This window comes from Microtus pennsylvanicus, chromosome 3 (assembly GCF_037038515.1).
Source record: "Microtus pennsylvanicus isolate mMicPen1 chromosome 3, mMicPen1.hap1, whole genome shotgun sequence".
NCBI classification, from domain to species: Eukaryota; Metazoa; Chordata; class Mammalia; order Rodentia; family Cricetidae; genus Microtus; species Microtus pennsylvanicus.
The window spans coordinates 14,070,231-14,088,658 of record NC_134581.1 but is presented as its reverse complement, the minus strand read 5'-3'; the positions used below and the strand labels follow the sequence as shown (position 1 = coordinate 14,088,658).

Genomic DNA, 18,428 nt, shown 5'->3' with positions numbered 1-18,428 from the left:
TTAGGCAGGCTGAGAGCATCCTTCTGCCTTGCCATCCTAAGTGCTTCAGTTCTAGGCATGTGCCACCATATCGTGATGTAATGCTTTTTTGTTTGTATCTCGCATGAATTAGGTGCTGATTCTGTCTTTTTTATAATTCCTCAAGTATGAAAATCCTTTCTGTCTTTATTTTCCAGAGTATTTCCAGAGCATACCATTTATTTTATAAATGGTAACTATTTAGAAATAGAGCCTTGGTAGTTTTCATAAGGAGCATAAGGAGTTTTTAGTTTTTAATACTCGAATGATAACCTCAAGAAAATACAGTTGTCTGTTTTCTAAACCTTTCATTTTATTGTGTATAGGATTGTATTATGAGAGAATGCTGTATTTTTTTTTTTTTAAGCAGGTGTTCTTTTATATCCTCATGAATAGTAGGATGACTGTTCCATTTCTTAACCAGTCACTTAGTTTCAGCCTTATTTGATGTTTCTTGAGTCAGGTATCTAATTCGTTTGATTATTTTTTTTTAAAAAGTAATTCTGAATATAAATAATAATTTATAACTTCAAATATTTTGCTAAAAATATCTCTAATTGCCTTTTTTCTGCTTTGTATATATCAGACAAGCTAGCCTTTATGGGAAGCGTAGAAGTCAGAAAGAAGAAGATGAACAAGAAGATCTTACCAAGGACATGGAAGACCCAACACCTGTACCAAATATAGAAGAAGTGGTGCTCCCTAAGAACGGTTGGTTTTCTTCTGCCTAATGCTGAGTGGTGCCTGTCACTTCACCATACAACTTGTAATGTCATGTTTGGTGTTCTTTCCTTCTTTTAGTTTTTGAGATAGCACCTTTCTGTATAGCCCTGGCTGTCCTGGAATTCACATGTAGGCCCAGGCTAGCCTGGAATGCACAGCGATCTCTCTGCATCTTTCCACATCCTGAGTATTGGGCTTGTGCCACTGTTCCCTTACCTTTTAATATGAGTAGATTTTCTTCTATAAGTTTTAAAATAGTCTCACTTTCTTATGTTACTTATGGGCTATGTTACATTTTTTGTGATTTCTTTATTGATTAGATATACCAGGTACATAAATTTAAACCTAGCTTTTATATAGTGTTGTGTAGTGAAGAGGTGAGCAGGCCTGATTTTCGTCCCACCCGGCTCCCGCACAGCTAGCTTAGCCCCCCACGTTTGTTGTTTTTTGCCTGCCTCTGCCTCCCCAGTGCTGGGATTTTAAAGCTATGTGATACCATACCAGTGTTTTTTGAGACAGGGTTTCTTTGTGTAATAGTCTCGACTGTCCTGGAACTCCCATTTTAGCCCAGGCTGGCCTTGACTTCACAGAGATCTGCCTGCCTCTACTGGATTGCTGGGATTAAAGGTGTGTGTCACCAATACCTTTTTAAAGAGAAAATCCATAATGTAAAAACATGCTAATGGTTAATACACCAAAGTTTTGGGAGAAGGGATGGAATATCTTGGATTGATAAGTTCACTTTTCTGCATTTGTAAAATAGAATTATGTTCTATTTGAGTGATTAATAATAGAATTATAGAAGCTTGGCAGGTAGTTTATTGTCTTGAGGCCAAAGCCCATGATTTTGACATGAAATTGAGTAGTGAACTCCACTGAGGTTATAGTGATACCCATATGTATTCTGTTCTGTCATCTTGTTTGTACTTTTGCTTATTTTATGGTAATGGTGTTTTGTCTGCAGGTATGTGTACCACACAGGCCCAAGGAAGTAAGGGGGTTTCAGATCACTTGGGATTACTGTTACTCTGAGACTCTTGCTCTTAATTGCTTAGCTGTCTTTTCAGCTTCTCACTGTATATTCTTAAAATTGAGTGGCTTTTTTTTTAACACATGATTTTTCCTCTTCTAGTAAACCCAAAGAAAGACAGTGAAAACACACCTGTTAAAGGCGGCACAGTGGCAGATCTAGGTAAAGAAACCATATACAAATGCTTTCTCTTGACTATGTCTGAGCCTTCAATCCTGCTTGCTTTACTGCAGATTGTTACTTTCGTGTGCTTTGTTTACTACTGTCCAGGGTTAACCAACAATCTTCTTACTGTCATTTTTGATTTTCTTACCATGATCTGTTGTTTGTGTTCCCAATGACCTCCAGCTGATAGTGCATGGCATTTTCTCATAGACTAGCAAAAACTTGGCAATATTTTATTTTCACTTTAATATAGTTTTCACGGGCGGTGGTGGCGCACGCCCTTAATCCCTAGCTAGATTTTTCTTTTTTTTTAAATATTTATTTATTTATTATATATACAATATTCTGTCTGTAAGTATGTCTGCAGGCCAGAAGAGGACATCAGACCTCATTACAGATGGTTGTGAGCCACCATGTGGTTGCTGGGAATTGAACTCAGGACCTTTGGAAGAGCAGGCAATGCTCTTAACCACTGAGCCATCTCTCCAGCCCTAGATTTTTCTTTTTATAATCAACATTTATGCCTTAGATATTCTGTACTCAGTAGATATCTACATTTTTTTTTCTTTTTTAAAAGCTGAAATTTTACTGTGTGTTCAAGACTGGCCTTAAACTCAGGATCTTCTGCATCTACTAGGGCTAGAGAACTGGGCCATCATGCCCGCACCAGTCACTAGTGTTTTTTGCTCTCTTCCTTACCCTTTCCCATCCTTAGGATACTGGTGCTTCAGTCAACAAGATCTTGCTGTGATGCTATGATTATGATAGCTGTTAAAAATAAAGTTTTTATTTGTTGATACGTTGATAGGTCTTTCCATCTCTACATATTTGTATAAAATGATCGTTTATTTATATTGAATATTTTTTAATGATTTGTTTTATTCATTCTCTTTGTCCAGTATTAGTTTTGAAGGCTATAAAGATTCCACATAATTCAAAATAGCATTGATGATTATTAAAACAACTTGTTTTGATTTTGCAGATGAGCAGGATGAAGAAGCAGTTACAACAGGAGGAAAGGTAAAAGTTCATTTCATCCTGAGCTGAGAGAAGTTTCTGTTGGTCATGTATGTGCACTGAGCAGAAACAGAATTTTCTGTTTCCAACCTTACCTGGATCTGAGAATGTCCTTGAATTAATTACTGATCCTCTATCTAACCTATCCCACCTGACTGCTGATAGTATCATGTCAGGTTCACGGAATGGGGACCTTGTGTACATTATGGAAAAGGCACCTACTACCTCATCCCTTAGTCCATTCATTCCTCTTCTTTTGACAGGGTCTCCAGTTTTTGCTCAGCCTGGCCTGATTCTTGCTTTAGTGAGTGGGCTGTCCTGATCTCCTAAGTAGTTGAAATCAGGGCATACACTACTGTAACTCATTTTTTTTTTCTTTTTCTTTTTTCTTTTTCTTTTTTTTTGAGACATACCTTCAAACTATTGTCCAGTTGGATTTGACCTTGAATCTCATGGCTACTTTTTAGTTAGGATTACTGTCATTAGCGACTACATCCAGTTAAATTTCCTTTTTCATAATTTAATTTCTGACAATAGTTTTGATTTTTTGTTTGTTTTTGAGACAGGGTTTCTCTGTGTAACGGTTCAGACTGTCCAGGAACTCGCTTTGTAGACCAGGTTGGCCTTGAGATCGTCCTGCCTCTGCCTCCCAAGTGCTGGGATTAAAGTCTTTTCCCAAACAGGCCGGCAATATGCATTTTGCTTTATAATAAAAAAATTTATTGAAAAAAATCTTAGTGTTTTCGAAGGGTCACCCTCATGTAGTGTAATTTTTAAGTTTATTCTCTTCTATTTCCAAAGTAGTAATCACAATTTACTACATTGCTGTTGGTATGCCAATGGATTCAGATGGGTAGTGAATGCCTTGCCTTGATTTCCTCACTTTTCTCTTTGTACAGGTGTAATGTAGATTACAACTAAGGTGGACTCATTTAACTTTTGTCAAGCTTTAATTTTAATTTTGGACAGATTTATTTGGGGGGGGGCAACACAGATTCATTGTTTTAGCCGTGTGTGTGTGTGTGTGTGCGCGTGCGCGCGCGCGCGTGCGTGCGTGTGTGCGTGTGTGTGCGTGCGCGCCACACTGTTTTCAGTTGCCCATGGATACCAGAAGAAGGAGTTTGATCCTTTGGAATCTGTTATGTACTACCAGATATGGGTGCTGGTCACCAAACTTAGGTCATCTATAGGACAGCAAAATGCCTTTAACTCCTGAGGCATCTTATTCCCCTCAGACTTTTTGATCACCTGCTTTCCATTCACCAGTTCTAGTATAGAGACCCATCATGGTGATGCTGAAAGGTGTTAGGTATGAGGTAGGACCTTCCTCTTTTTAGAGGGGGATTGGCGGTTCCAGTCAAGCTCTCAGGTTTGATTATAATAATTTTGTAGTATTGCCTGGAATTCTTAAACGTTCCATCTGCTTATGTGAATCCTGTGGCTAAAGCTGTATACCACCATGCTTAGCAATATGTACAGTTAGCATATAAGTTTCTTTGAATGACTTTTACTTGCTAAATATACTTGTAATAAATTGTTCCAAAGTAACATTTAACATTACATTGATTTGTTTTATGTATCTATGGGAAGGTTTGTAATAAGATTTAGGTATTATTTATTGTTTTAGATATTTATTGTTTAGATATTATTTATTTTATTATTTTTTGTTTGTTTTTTTGTGTTTTTTATTTTTTTTTGAAATGGTTTTTACATAGCCTTCTCTGTCCTTGAACTCACTGCTGACCAGTTGGCTGGATTTCAAAGATTATCCAAATGTCTCTGCTTCTCAATTACTGGGATTTAAGGTTCAGTAGGGTTTTTTTGTTTGTTTTTTAAGACACTGTCTCATATATTTGAGGAAAAGGCTTTCCTCACATTCACTGTGTGGCTGACTCCTAATTTTTCCATCTTTATATCCTGATCGCTGGGATTCTAGGTGTGTGTTACCATAGCCAACTCATGTAACTTAAATTTGAAAGAGTGAGATATGGCTGGTGTTGGCAGAGTTCAGGGCCATCTTGGTGTACATATTGAGTTCTAGGCCAGTCAGGCCTATACAGCAAGGTTCTCCCTACTCTCGCCCCAAAATTTAGAATGACTTTTAATAAATCAGTGTATTTGATTTCTTATGGTAATTATTGTGATCGCTGACTTTTCTTTGTTTTTCTTGAGGAAATACTAATCGAGGGAGGACACTCTTACACAAGGTTTAGACACACAAATATGATGAGAGGTTGATAATTTCCCCAGAATTTACTGTATAGAATAGATCCTTCTCAAACTGAAATTGTTTTTGTCTCTGCCTCCTAAACTCTGTGATTAAAGGTGTGTGCCACCATACCTGACACATTGTATGTACGCTTAGGCTAATCATGAATAGTCAATTGGAGGCTTTTAGATATTTTCTGAATGTTTGGTCTATCTTCTTTGGAAATTGTCAGGCATGCTGACATGGCTTAGCTGATAAAAGCAGTTGCCGTGCAGTCTTCTGAACACATGTAAAGGAAGAAGTAGAAAAAACGGCTCTACAGTTAACCCCTGACCTTCATACAACATCCACTCCAAAAAAGAACATAAAGGCCAACAGTTCAGACACCTACAAGATGTGACTGCCATTTGTAAAGTGTAATCTGAGATAATCAGTGAAGGAAGTTTCTGAGATCCTCAGACCATGTCATTATAAACTCATCTGATCATTTAAACTGGATATCTGATCCAATAGCATTGGAACAGGGTCTCAATATTTAACACAGGCTATATGTGTGTTGTGTATGCATTCAGTTTTGAGAGAAAAAATTGGGGGAGTTGCGTCTCCTACATGGGGGACTGGGACTACTCTACAATATATGCCTTTTAGTTGCACTTCTTGGATGTGTGTTATGCTCATAACTTACTACTTCTGCCTGTTTTTCTACAGAAATATTTAGTTGCTTTTGTAACTCTTGGTGTTTAGGGCTATTAACAGGCACTTCTGTTTTAGTATTTGGAATAGAAGCAATCTTATCATTATGCTTTGTTAGAATCTTTCCCTTTTTGTAAGTAATGTAATGATTTACTTTCTTAAAACCATTGTGAAGGACTTTAGAGACATCACATTTGCTGCTCTTTGTCGAGTACTCTGTGGTGGAGCTCATAACTGTAGAGTTAGAGGAACTGATGCCCTCTTCTGGCATCTCTAGATGTACATGCTGGAATACACTTGAAATAACAGTTTCAAAAACTGAAAAGCTCTTGTGAGAAAAAAGATTTGGTACCTGTTAATTCTTGATTATGAAAGTGTTTCTTTTTTAAAAAAAGTTAATCTTGTTATTAGATAATTTGAGTGTCCTTTTATTTTGATAAAAGAAAAAGTAAAGTCTATTGTCGGTGCAGTGCTTTTATCCCCTTAAAAGTAAGAAAGATCTGTGCTTGAGAACGGTTTTCCTCCTCCCTCCAGTTGGCTCCGCTATCTTCATTTTGTTTGACCTAGTATTTGTGTGATTTGTCTGTAGTTTTTTCTCTGAGCTAGCTTGTCTTTCATATTTTTATAGGAAGATGAGGATCCTAGCAAAGGTGATCCTAGTCGGTCTGTTGACCCAGGTGAAGATAACGTGACAGAACAGACCAATCACATCATTATTCCCAGCTATGCATCCTGGTTTGATTATAACTGGTGAGTGGGCTTTACCCACCTGAGGGGTGGGAACGCTGATATTCAAACTGGTTTGTACTGTTTTGTTCACTTCTGAGTCACTGTGAATAAAGAAGATGGGCGGCTATTTATTTATTTAATTGTTACATATTCTTAGGTTTTGTTGTTGTTTTTTGTGTTTCCTCATCACTGTGCAGTAGTTTTTAAGCTGTGGGTTATGACCCATTTGGGGTTGCATATCAAGATATCCTCAATAGCAGATATTTGCATTATAGTTCATAACAGCAGCAAAATAATGTTATAAAGTAGCAGCAAAATAAGTTTATGATGGGGGTCACCACACAGGAGGCATTGTATTAAAGTGTCATGGCATTAGGAAGGTTTGAGAATCACTGTGCTATAGGGTCTTGTTTTGTAACCCAGGCTGGCCTCACTTTTGTAATTTCTAGGTTGGGTCTTAGTCCCTCTTTTTCCTTCTTTGTTTTAAAATTGTTTAAAAACAATTTAGAAGTAAAAGTTGTTTTAAATACAAAGTTTCATAGATCACTGATTTGTTATGTAATTAATACTTCGCATGTTGCCTCTCTGGAAAGCTTTCTTTGGAACCCATATGTCTTCACACATACTACATACACACAAATACTCACATACATAAGTAACCAAAATCTGGCTACATAGTCAATTCACATACAGTTTGCTAGGCCTAATCTTTTTTCTTTGACTCTACAGTGTTTCTGACCTAAAAAAAAAAAAAACCTTAAAAATTATCAGATATCTTTATATATAGTTCCTTAATAAGAGCTGACACTCCTCGACTTATTTTAGTTCATCACAGTTTTGAGGGCTAGAAGAAGACAAACTGGTGTTGAGGAATCTGACTAAGTATTATAAATTCCAGCTCTCTGATGACTTCGTTGTGTGGCCATACTTATTACTCTGAGTTTTGTTAACCACTTCCTGAAGAAATCTTATCATTTTGTGCCATTTTGTTGCCATAATGTTACAGAAAAATGAAGTAATAAAATTTTTATTTTCCTCATAATTTTTGTTTCTTTTTGAGACTAGGCCTTGGGTTATACCCCAGCCTATCATCAGACTTTTGTCAATCTTTACTGTTTCTCAATTGTTGGTGGTACAGACTTGAGCCACTATTCTAGTAGAAGTTTTTTAGTTAATTTAGACAATAGAAAACTAAGAGAAAAAAAAGAAAGAAAGAAAACTACGATGTGTTATGGGTCACAAATTCACAACCTTTTAACTGTATTGTTTCTTACACGTAAAAGAAATTGTCCAAACTAATTTTAGCAGGAAGTACTCAGTTTTTGGATTTATTAGTTTCCCTTTGAAAATTGAGTAATGTATAGCTCAAATTTTAAGATTTAATTCTTTAAAAAAAAATAAAAAATCTCAATCTCTTTTTTTTTCAGTATTCATGTGATTGAACGGCGTGCTCTTCCTGAGTTTTTTAATGGGAAAAACAAATCCAAGACTCCAGAAATGTGAGCTTAGTGTTTATAGCAGTTTAATGTTCATAGCATGGATTTGTGACTTTAGTTTTATGTAGATGAGTGTTTGCCTACATGTGTATTTATGTGTATCGTCTAAGTGCAGTGACTGTGATGGCCATGAGAGGGCATTGGGTCTCCTGAAGCTGGAGTTAAAGAAGGCTTTCTTTAACTGAGCCTTCTCCCCATCCTTCCTGATTGTAAAGTCACAATTCTCACTCAGTTGTTACTGTTGTTTTCTTTTGTTTTTTGTTTTTGTACTTTGCAAATAGTGTGTATGCCACTCAGAAATTATTCATATCTTATTTCGGTACCATTATTAATTCAAAGGAACTTGTAGTTTTTCTTTTTTCTAAACTTCGTATTATATGTATATCAGTTCTAGCATTTAAATATTAAATCTAGTAAATGGTGTTTAATTGAGGTTTGTCATAGTAGCCTTTAATTGTTTCTATGGGTGTTACATGCATTTACATATAATGGTCTGTGGGGTATAAAATCTTTATCCCCATGGTAAATTATTACTAATTACAAGCATGTTATATAGTTCCATCTAGCTGCATTTGAATTGGGTTAAATTTCCTAAAGCATTGCTTTTGCAATAGAATTGAAAGAAACTAAGGGCCTGGAGAAATGGCTCAGAGGTCAAAAGCACTGACTGCTCTTCCAGAGATCCTGAGTTCAATTCCCAGTAACCACAAAGTGGCTGACAACATCTGTAATGAGATGTAGTGCCCTCTTCTGTCATGCAGGTGTACATGCAGGCAGATTATTGTATATATAATAAATAAATACATTTAAAAAATAAAGCAGCCGGGCGATGGTGGCGCACGCCTTTAATCCCAGCACTCGGGAGGCAGAGACAGGCGGATCTCTGTGAGTTCGAGACCAGCCTGGTCTACAAGAGCTAGTTCCAGGACAGGCTCCAAAGCCACAGAGAAACCCTGTCTCGAAAAACCAAAAAAAAAAAAAAAAAAAAAAAAAAAAGAAAAAAATAAAGCAGTTTGAAAATTTAAAAAGGAAACTGGAAGGAAGTTCCCTGTCAGGAAGCATTTTTGTCTTTCTTTTGACCCATTGGCATGTATTTCTGGAAATTTTTTTTGTTTGTTGGCTCTTTTTTGTTGTATTTGTTTGAGATCAGTCTCACTACATAGACCAGGCTAGACAGCCAGGGCTACACAAAGAAACCGTGTCTTGGGGGGACAAACAAACCTTTTTGGCAGATGTAACAATCCTTAACATTTTGAATTTTTAAAAAGCATTTGTGGCAGAAATACTGCAGTAGTATACTTTGGAATCTTCTGTGATATTTAGTCTGAAGTTTTTTCTTGATTTTGTTTGCTTTTATCTTGTCTTGAAGTTGATCTCTTTGGTTGGTTGTCTGGCTATGGCTTCCTGAATGGATGGCCCTGAGAAAGCATATTATTATGTCCAGAGCCAAGTCCTCGGGTGGAAAGTAAGGGTGGGTCACTATTGAGAGCACAGACTGAGATGCCTTGAGTTCTGGTCTTCTCACTTTCCAGCCCTCAGTCCCAGGCTGCTTTTCAAATGCTCTGTGTTTCAGTTTCTTTAGGTGTGAAGTAATAAAAGAATCTGCGTATCAGGTGAACAACTTCACAGACAGTGTGGAGAACACTGCTTAGCAACCAATCCTGTTACAATGTACTATACATCTTATTGCTTCTGAGTTTATTAGAATTATTAATATTTTATTTTTATTTATTTATTTAGTATGTATATAGTGTTTATTCTGTCTGCATGTATGCTTGCAGGCCAGAAGAGGGTATCAGACCTCATTACAGATGGTTGTGAGCCACCATGTGGTTGCTGGGAATTGAACTCAGGACCTTTGGAAGAGCAGGCAATGCTCTTAACCACTGAGCCATCTCTCCAGTCCTAGAATTATTAGTATTTTAATACAATATCAGTGTTGTTTAACATTGCCATCATTTTTCTTTGTTTCTTTTGCCTATGGTTGTCAAAGATTTTGAGTTTTAGCTTTGGGAATCCTTTATCTGAAAGACACAAATCTACCTTATAAATTTTTTTTTTGTTTTTAGATATTTGGCATATCGAAATTTTATGATTGACACATACCGTCTAAACCCCCAAGAATATTTAACCAGTACTGCTTGCCGGAGAAACCTGACCGGAGATGTGTGTGCTGTGATGAGGTACATGTTTGGTGTTCTGTTCTCCAAGACTTTCAAGCTTCGTAGCTCTGTATAGATCTACCTGATTCTGTATTTTTGTTACTTTCCTTCATGTGTCTTATATGTTCCCGTTTGAGCTTGAAGTCTGGTGGGAGGGCTCAACTCTTGCGGAGCAGGAGCTATAGGCAGTTAGGAGTAGCCTGGTACGGATGCTGGGAGACAAATTTGGGTTTTCTGAAAGAGCTTGACTGGCTCTTGCCCTCATCTGACCAGATTACCTGAATACCTTCTTCATTGCACTCAAAAGTATTCTGCCTTTTTAATAGCTATTTTAGTAATTTGTTCCTGGACTGGCAGCCTCCAAATTATAACCTGGAGACTTATTAATTATGAATGCTTGGCCGTAGCTTAAGCTTCTTCCTTTTTTTTTGTTTATTGTTTAGCTTTATTTTTATTTTTTATGCGTATTGGGATGAAGGGTCTCAGATAATCCCCTGGAACTGGAGTCACATATAGTTGTGAGCGCCATGTGCGTGGTGCAAGTTGAACCTGGGTCCTTTAGAAGAGCAGTCCCCCAGTCTTGTTTCTAGCTAGATTTTTTTTTAAACTTAAATCAACCCAGTATTTTGAGTCTGTGCTGCCCTGAGGGTTATTTACCTTTTCTGTGTAGTGTCCACCCCCCTTTTCCGTTTTCTTTGTGTCTGTTTGGCTCTCAGTTGGCTGGCAGGCTCCCGCTGTTGACCATTCAGCTTTTTAAATCAATCAGGTACCTTAGACTATGTAAAAGATGAACACACTTTACATAGTTAAACAAATATTCTGTCTCACAACACTGCTGCATAGTTTATAGCTTTTGATTTGTAGTCAGATCATACAATGACAAGGGATTTGAGTGGGGAGTGTATATACCGTCCCAGGAAATTGGGATTGTCTTCTGAATTTGGTCAGAGAATGACTTTTTTTTTTTTTATGTCTGTGTGAGGATGTCAGATCTTGGGGTTACAAACAGTTATTAGCTACCATGTGGGTGCTGGGAATTGAACCCGGGTCCTCTGGAAGAACAGTCAGTGCTCTTAACCACTGAGCCATCTCTCCAGTGCCGAGAATGACTTTTTCATTTTGGCCTAAATAAGCATTTGTTAGTGTTTTTAATTTGTGAATAAAACTATTATTTGAGGGTGCTGGCAGTGAACTCCTTCAATCTCAGCACTTGGAAAACAGCCATACAGAAGTTTGTGTATTCAAGGCCAGCCTGGTCTTTATAGTGAGAGGTGCCAGGGCTACATTGTAGTGCCAGCTCAAATATAAAACAAACATCCACAGTTACTCTCCCTCAAACAATCAAGATGCTTGGATGCAGAACATGTGTTCTTTATTCTGGTTTTTATCAAGTGCATGATTATGGATTCACAGATAAGATTGCTTCATTAGATTGTAATGTACAGAACTTTCATCTTTCAGGGTTCATGCCTTCTTAGAGCAGTGGGGTCTTGTTAACTACCAAGTTGATCCTGAAAGTCGACCCATGGCAATGGGCCCTCCGCCTACTCCTCATTTCAATGTGTTGGCTGACACGCCTTCAGGGCTTGTTCCTTTGCATCTTCGGTCACCTCAGGTAAGAGGTTTTTCAACTCTTGACGTCTACCTTTCATTTTTGATGTGATTGGAAGTTCTTATTCTGGTGATAGGGTTAATTCCCTTAGTGCTGTTTCTTAGCTGATAGTTTTGGAATTGTATATCTTGGTTTTCATTTCTCCAAATGTTCAGAATGGTGTGAATATGTAATGTTCAAGGTAATATTGCGCCACCAATTCTGAGACATTATACTATGACATTACCAAAGTTTTTGTTACTCTTTAGCTCTTTATCCCTTTGCCACTAATGTCACTAGTAAATACGCAGACAGTAAACAAATTTGTCATTCAGTATGTGTCTTGGAAGCGTACATTTTAGAACCTTTATTAATAATTATTAAAGATTTTAGAAAAATACATACATTGTTTTTGGAAGACTAGTGAGTATATAAAATTAATAGTAGGATTTCATACTGTATTTCCTCTTCATTGTGAGAGTGAGTATTTCATTTTATGAGGAAAATTTCCTCTTTTCTTTGACTTAAGGGAGCACCAAAAATACCTTTGGTTTTGGTTTTTTTCAAGACAGGGTTTCTCTGTAGCTTTGGAGCCTGTCCTGGAACTAGCTCTTGTAGACCAGGCTGGCCTCGAACTCACAAAGATCCTCCTGCCTCTGCCTTCCGAGTGCTGGGATTAAAGGCGAGTGCTGGGATTAAAGGCATGCGCCGCCCCACCACCTGGCTGTTTTTTGTTTTTGAGACAGGGTTTCTAAGTAGCTATGGAGTCTTGGAACTCTGTAGACCAGTTGTGACCTTGAAGTCACAGAGATCTGATTACCTCTGCCTTCTGCTGGGATTAAAGTCAGTAGCTCTGACTATCCTGGAACTCACTTTATAGACCAGGTTAGCCCTGACCTCACAGAGATCCACTTGCCTTTGCCTTCCGAATGATGGGGTTAAAGGAGTGTATCACTGCCCTCAGCTAAGATATTTAGGAGCCAGTGTTGACTGGAGAGAGATTGCTCAGTGTTTAAGAGCACTGACTGCTCTTCCCAAGGACCTTCGTTTAGTTTTCACCATCCGTGTGGTATCTCACAACTGTCTAACTCCAGTCATAAAACAAACCAAAAACACCCCAAAAACTTTTATTCTCTTAAATTTGAACAGATTAATATAGTCATTTGCCATTTATCTGCCTCATAGGTCCCTGCTGCTCAGCAGATGTTAAACTTTCCCGAGAAGAACAAGGAAAAACCAATTGATTTGCAGAACTTTGGTCTTCGAACTGACATTTACTCCAAGAAAACACTGGCAAAGGTAAAGACTTTTATAAACCCATACGGACCACCACTTGCATGTGTCTTTTTATAAATCTCTGTTAGGAGCCAGCAAGGTTTCTACTGATGTCAAAGGCATTGCAATAGTCACGTATATGATTAAGAGAGGTTTAAAAATAATATGGATAGTATTTTATGAGGATAATACAATTTGAAAAGTAAATTAGAATACACATTAAGAATCTGGCGTTAGCATTGTGAGCCTCTGAATTGATTGATTCAACAGATTATTCTGATTACAAAACAGGTTAGTGAGCTTAAAGCCCTGGTTACACACTGAGCCAGTGAGAAAAACAACAACTGGACAGTGGTGGAGAAAGGACAAAGCAATACGAACAAAGTGCAGGAGACATGTTGTCAGCAGTCAGAAGAATTAATTTATCAGTGGAAGAGCAACAAAGGGAGGACTAGGTGTCTTAGGGTTTTCTTTGCTGTGAAGAGACCCTGTGAGAGTATGGGGCCAAGTACACTCAAATTCCAACATTAGAATTGATAGATTAACTGTGTAATGGTTAACACATTCAGAGGCTGTCAAGATAGCTTAGTGATTCCAGGAGTTGCAATCAAGCCTGACAGCCTCAATTCAGATCTCCAGCACACACATAACAGTTGCATTTGGCTTTGTGGGAGCCTAGGCAGTTTGGATGCTCACCTTACTAGACCTGGATGGAGGTGGGTGGTCCTTGGACTTCCCACAGGGCAGGGAACCGTGATTGCTGACGAGGGTGGTGGACTTGATTGGGGGAAGGGGAGGGAAATGGGAGGCGGCGGGGAGGAGGCAGAAATCTTTAATAAATAAATTAATTAATTAAAAAAAAAGAAAGCTAAACAAAAAAAAAAACAGTTGCATTTGGTAGCACCTTCTTGCAGCAAGAAGGGAGGAGACAGAAGAACCCTTTTGAAGCTTATGGGACCAGTATCTGGAGTAGGGAGCACAGAGGGATACAGTGAAACAAGACAGAAGCTAAGGGCCTACACGCAAGGTTGTCCCTTGACCTCCATGTATACAACCTCAGAAACACACACATGTACACGCCTGACTCGAAAATAATACCCTTTTTAAACTATGATGAAAGCAAAATGAGGATAAATATATGGGTAAGAAATGAAATTGAATTTAAATGCATAATAAAACTGATGGCTTTAATCCCAACCTGGTGTACAGAGTTCCAGGACAGCCAGGGCTGTAGCAGGGAAACTGTCTCCAAAAAAGAAAAAAGAAAAATAACCTGAAACAAATCAGCTGATGGGTGATGCTTTAACATCAGACATAGAAATCAAAGGACAAATAACTTGTATTGTAAAGTAGTAAAAATTCACTTTGGAAATCTGTATTAAGTAATCAGTGGGGTGAAACAAAATGTAGATGTTTTAAAGTGTAGAACTTACCATTATAGCATCGTGCAAAAAAGTATAGGAAATTCCTCAGGATGAAGAGCAGTGAGAACAGGTAGGCTTAACATGAGTCAAAAGTGGCTCCTGGCAGTACAGCATCTTAATCCACCTGCTTTTCTTAATTACCTATAGCAGTGTGAGTTTTTACCTCCTTCTTTAGTTCTTTCTTATGTTTCCCTAGATCTTTTGGCCATTTCTTGATTTTGAGATTCATATTTGGAGTGTTTCAGTTGCATATACGTCTTTATTCTGCACACTTTCATTATTGCTTACAAAGGCTAGAAGAGGATGTTGCATGCTCTGGAACTGAAGTTAGAAGATGAGCTGTACCATGTGGGTGCTGGGCATAGAAGCTGAGTCCTGGTCAAGTGACAAGTGCTCTTACTATTGTTCTATCTCTGCAGCCATGTTTATTTTTATGTGTATGTAAGTGTTTGCCTGTATGTTTACATGGTTTGTTTGTGTGTTTGCTGTGTCATGTCAGATCAGGTCAACTGGAGTTACAGGCACTTAAGAGCTGCCATGTGGTGCTGGGGTAATAATCCAGGTCTTTAGAAGAGCAGCTGGTGCCCTTAACCCTTGAGCTATCTCTCCAGCCCCTGCAATTATAATTTACCAAAACCTTTATAGCATATGTAATTGAATAAATTATACTTGAAAAGCCAATACATGAATCAGTACAGGTTTTTTTTTTTTTGCTGCATGTGGTAACACACGCCATTGAGCTTTTAATATTGAAGACCATTACTATAAAAGTAATAACAGTGTTTAGATCCATTATGTGTGGATTTGAGTGACCACTTTCATATACAGCACGAAGAAATTCAGTAGACCTGGAAGTATACTCTGTGGAAGTTCCTACATTTTATATGAAATGCAAAAATATTAATTGAAAGTAGACTCATAAGTTGTAAATTAATGTTATAAGTCCCAACACAGCTATTTAAAGTATAACTGACTAGTAGGTTTTATATATATTATTATATATAATTATATATAATATCCTCATATATATTATCTCATATATATACATACATATACTATATATATACATATAAAGGTGAATTTGATAAAAGGCTGGGTATAACGCAGTATGTTTGAAGTCTGTCAGAGCTCTAAAGCAAGAGAGTTTTTTAAAACAGAAGAAAAAATCTTGTTCAAACAGAAGGATACAGTACAGGGAATATTTTAAGAATACTGAAAATTAGCAAGGATGGTTGGTTGATTTTCAATTGACCCTAGAGATAATAACATGCATGCGTGCTCTCACTCTTTAGCCTACATGCTGGAAATTGAATTAGGGCCTCTCAAATGCTAGGCAAGGGCCCCTCTACTCAGCTCCAGCTACAGTATTTTTATTTGTATTTTTCAATTTTTAACTATATATAATTTTATTAATTTTAATATAATTTAAATTTTTAATTATATATATAATCTTGCATGTATGTCTTGTACCATTTTCGTGCAGTACCCTCTGAATCCAGAAGATGGCATCAGATGCTCTGAAACTGGAGATTTACACCATATGGGTGCTGATTATGGAACCTGAGTGCTTTGAAAAAACAGCCAGTGATTACACCTGTTGACTTATCTCTACAGTTTTTTTTTAAAACATTTTTTTAAAGTTTAATCACTGGGAAAGCAAAAATGGTCAAATTGGGTTAAAAAAATGACAGCAATATTTTCTCTCTCAGAAACTTGAGTTTAGAACATAGACACAAGTAAAAGTAATACATGGAAGAAGATATACCTACATACACTGTAGAGCTGGAGCACTGTATTGATGCTAGCATAAGTAGATTGTAGATGAAGTTACTTAAATACATCTGGTGATAATAAGCTGTATTGAAGCTGGGCGGTGGGGGCACATTCCTTTAATCCCAGCACTCTTTGGAAGAGCAGGCAATGCTCTTAACCACTGAGCCATCTCTCCAGCCCCTGAGCTTTATATCTTGCTCCCTTTCACAATTTTTTTTTTTTTTTTTTTGCAGGGGCCATGGTAATCTTCTCTGTATCGTTCCAATTTTAGTATATGTGCTGCCGAAGCGAGCACCACAATTTTTTTTTTTTAACATGGGAAGTTTTTATCTGAAATCCTCAGATTTGTGCACTTCAGTAAATATAAAAGAAACAAACCATACAGAATTCTCCTGCAGCTTACATTTCTAAGCCCCTGAAGAGGCTTGTGAAAGCCCCTTATCCTTAAGATAGGAAATAGGTCTTGATGTAAGCAGTGCAGATGCAGCGAATTCTTGTACGTGGAAGAAATGGAGAGATGGTTGTTGGCCTGCTCATTAGTGCTGTCCGTGTCTAAGTTGTATAGTTGTCCCTAGATTTTTCTGTGTTTGGTTCCTTCTGAGGTCAGATGAAATGTTAATGGTTTTGTTTCTCAATCTGATTGTTACCTCTCATTCGGGTTTATTAAGAAGTTCCTTTGTCTTAAAATACTTCTAAGTGCATTTTAGCAATATATTGTGAGTGCATATTTTCATTAAACTTGCTTTTATAGTCAAAGATTTACCTCAATGAGACGACACTTGCCTACCATGTCCTATTGTCTGGGTTAATTCCTATGTACCACAAAACTAGAAAAAAACTTTTAGGAATTCTGGATACTTATGTTAAAAACTGAATTTTGGGATTTTTGTGTTTAGTTTTGTTTTTGTTTTGCAAATGTTCAATACTCATGATTTAAACTGAACTTTGTAGAGGCCTAGTAAAGCATAATTAAATCTTTACTGTGTGCATGTAACTGAGATACAGAATGAAATTCTAGCATTTACATTGGTAAGCTTTAGCAACACAACTATGGAATGGTAATTTTTCTATTTATACATAACAGGTTTTCAAAGATTAGTGAAGTTAAAAGTAGGAAAATTTGTAGTATTATAGCATTTGTCTTTGGAGTTCATACATTTAAAAGTAGAGAATATTATCAACTATTCCATGTAGCCTGTCCCAAGTAAATCTATGATTGGAACATTTCCTGCAAATCAAGGATTATCTTGTCATAGCTTAGATGGCTTATAACCTATAGGGTACCTATATCCTAAAACCATCTTCCTCATGGAAAGGATTGTCGAGAAAGTGGTCATGTGAACTTAGGGAACCACTTGGAGACTTTTCAGAGATACAGATTGGGGATAATGTGGAATTGTTAGGGTTGGAATTAAGAAGCCAAACTTTGGGGGTCGAAGATGACCCAGTAGCTAAGGATACTTACTGGTCTTGCAAAGGACCTTGGTTGGGTCCTACCACTCACAGGGAACTTACTACCTTATATAAATCCAGTTGCAGAGATCTGCTGCCCTCTCTGGCCTTTGTGTGTACTGTTTGTACATGGTGCACACATGTGGGCCAAACACTCGCATCGCTAAAGTTAAATTATTAAAAAATAATCTAGTGTTGTATATATGTGGTGCATTTTGTCCTAGAATTTTAGGGAAAGATCTTTTTTCAAGTTTAACTAAATATTTACCTTAATATTTTCCCCACTGTATTTATTTATGTGTGTATGTGTGTGCACACGCATGGTTGTGTGGAGGTCAGAGGACAAGTTTTGGAAGACACTGTTCTCTTTCCATCATGTGCCTAACAGTGACAGCCTTTACCCTGTCATCCTTCTGCCTGGCTCTTAGATTATTTTTGTATAATTATAGATGATTTTTCTTATTTATAAAATTTCAGATTGTTTGTCTTTCAAAGTTGAAATAGCATGGAAGTAGTTCCTGTGACTGATGAAAACAAGGATCTGTTAAAGCATGTCGGGCCTTCTGCTGAAGGTTTTGAGTGTTTAGTTATTGGGGATTCATCTTGGTGGATTGAATAAAGCCCTGCTGTGAGCTTGATAACGTCTGCTGAGCCCTGCACTGTTCATCTGT

At 37.4% G+C, this 18,428-nt stretch overlaps 1 protein-coding gene and 1 non-coding gene across 3 annotated transcripts in view; one reads left to right on the top strand and one right to left on the bottom strand.

Annotated features, from left to right (window-relative positions):
- Smarcc1 (SWI/SNF related BAF chromatin remodeling complex subunit C1) overlaps positions 1-18,428 on the top strand; it is a 109,215-nt gene that overhangs the window by 40,965 nt on the left and 49,822 nt on the right. For both annotated transcript variants that reach the window (XM_075964571.1, XM_075964570.1), the window contains exons 11-18: positions 605-729; positions 1,874-1,933; positions 2,919-2,956; positions 6,484-6,605; positions 8,012-8,083; positions 10,150-10,263; positions 11,704-11,857; positions 13,019-13,132. In XM_075964571.1, the coding sequence (XP_075820686.1) occupies positions 605-729; positions 1,874-1,933; positions 2,919-2,956; positions 6,484-6,605; positions 8,012-8,083; positions 10,150-10,263; positions 11,704-11,857; positions 13,019-13,132 (799 nt within the window). The remainder of the gene's footprint in view (positions 1-604; positions 730-1,873; positions 1,934-2,918; positions 2,957-6,483; positions 6,606-8,011; positions 8,084-10,149; positions 10,264-11,703; positions 11,858-13,018; positions 13,133-18,428) is intronic.
- On the bottom strand, positions 16,494-16,600 carry LOC142847500 (U6 spliceosomal RNA). Its single transcript, XR_012910246.1, has one exon. It is a non-coding gene; the product is annotated as a U6 spliceosomal RNA (small nuclear RNA).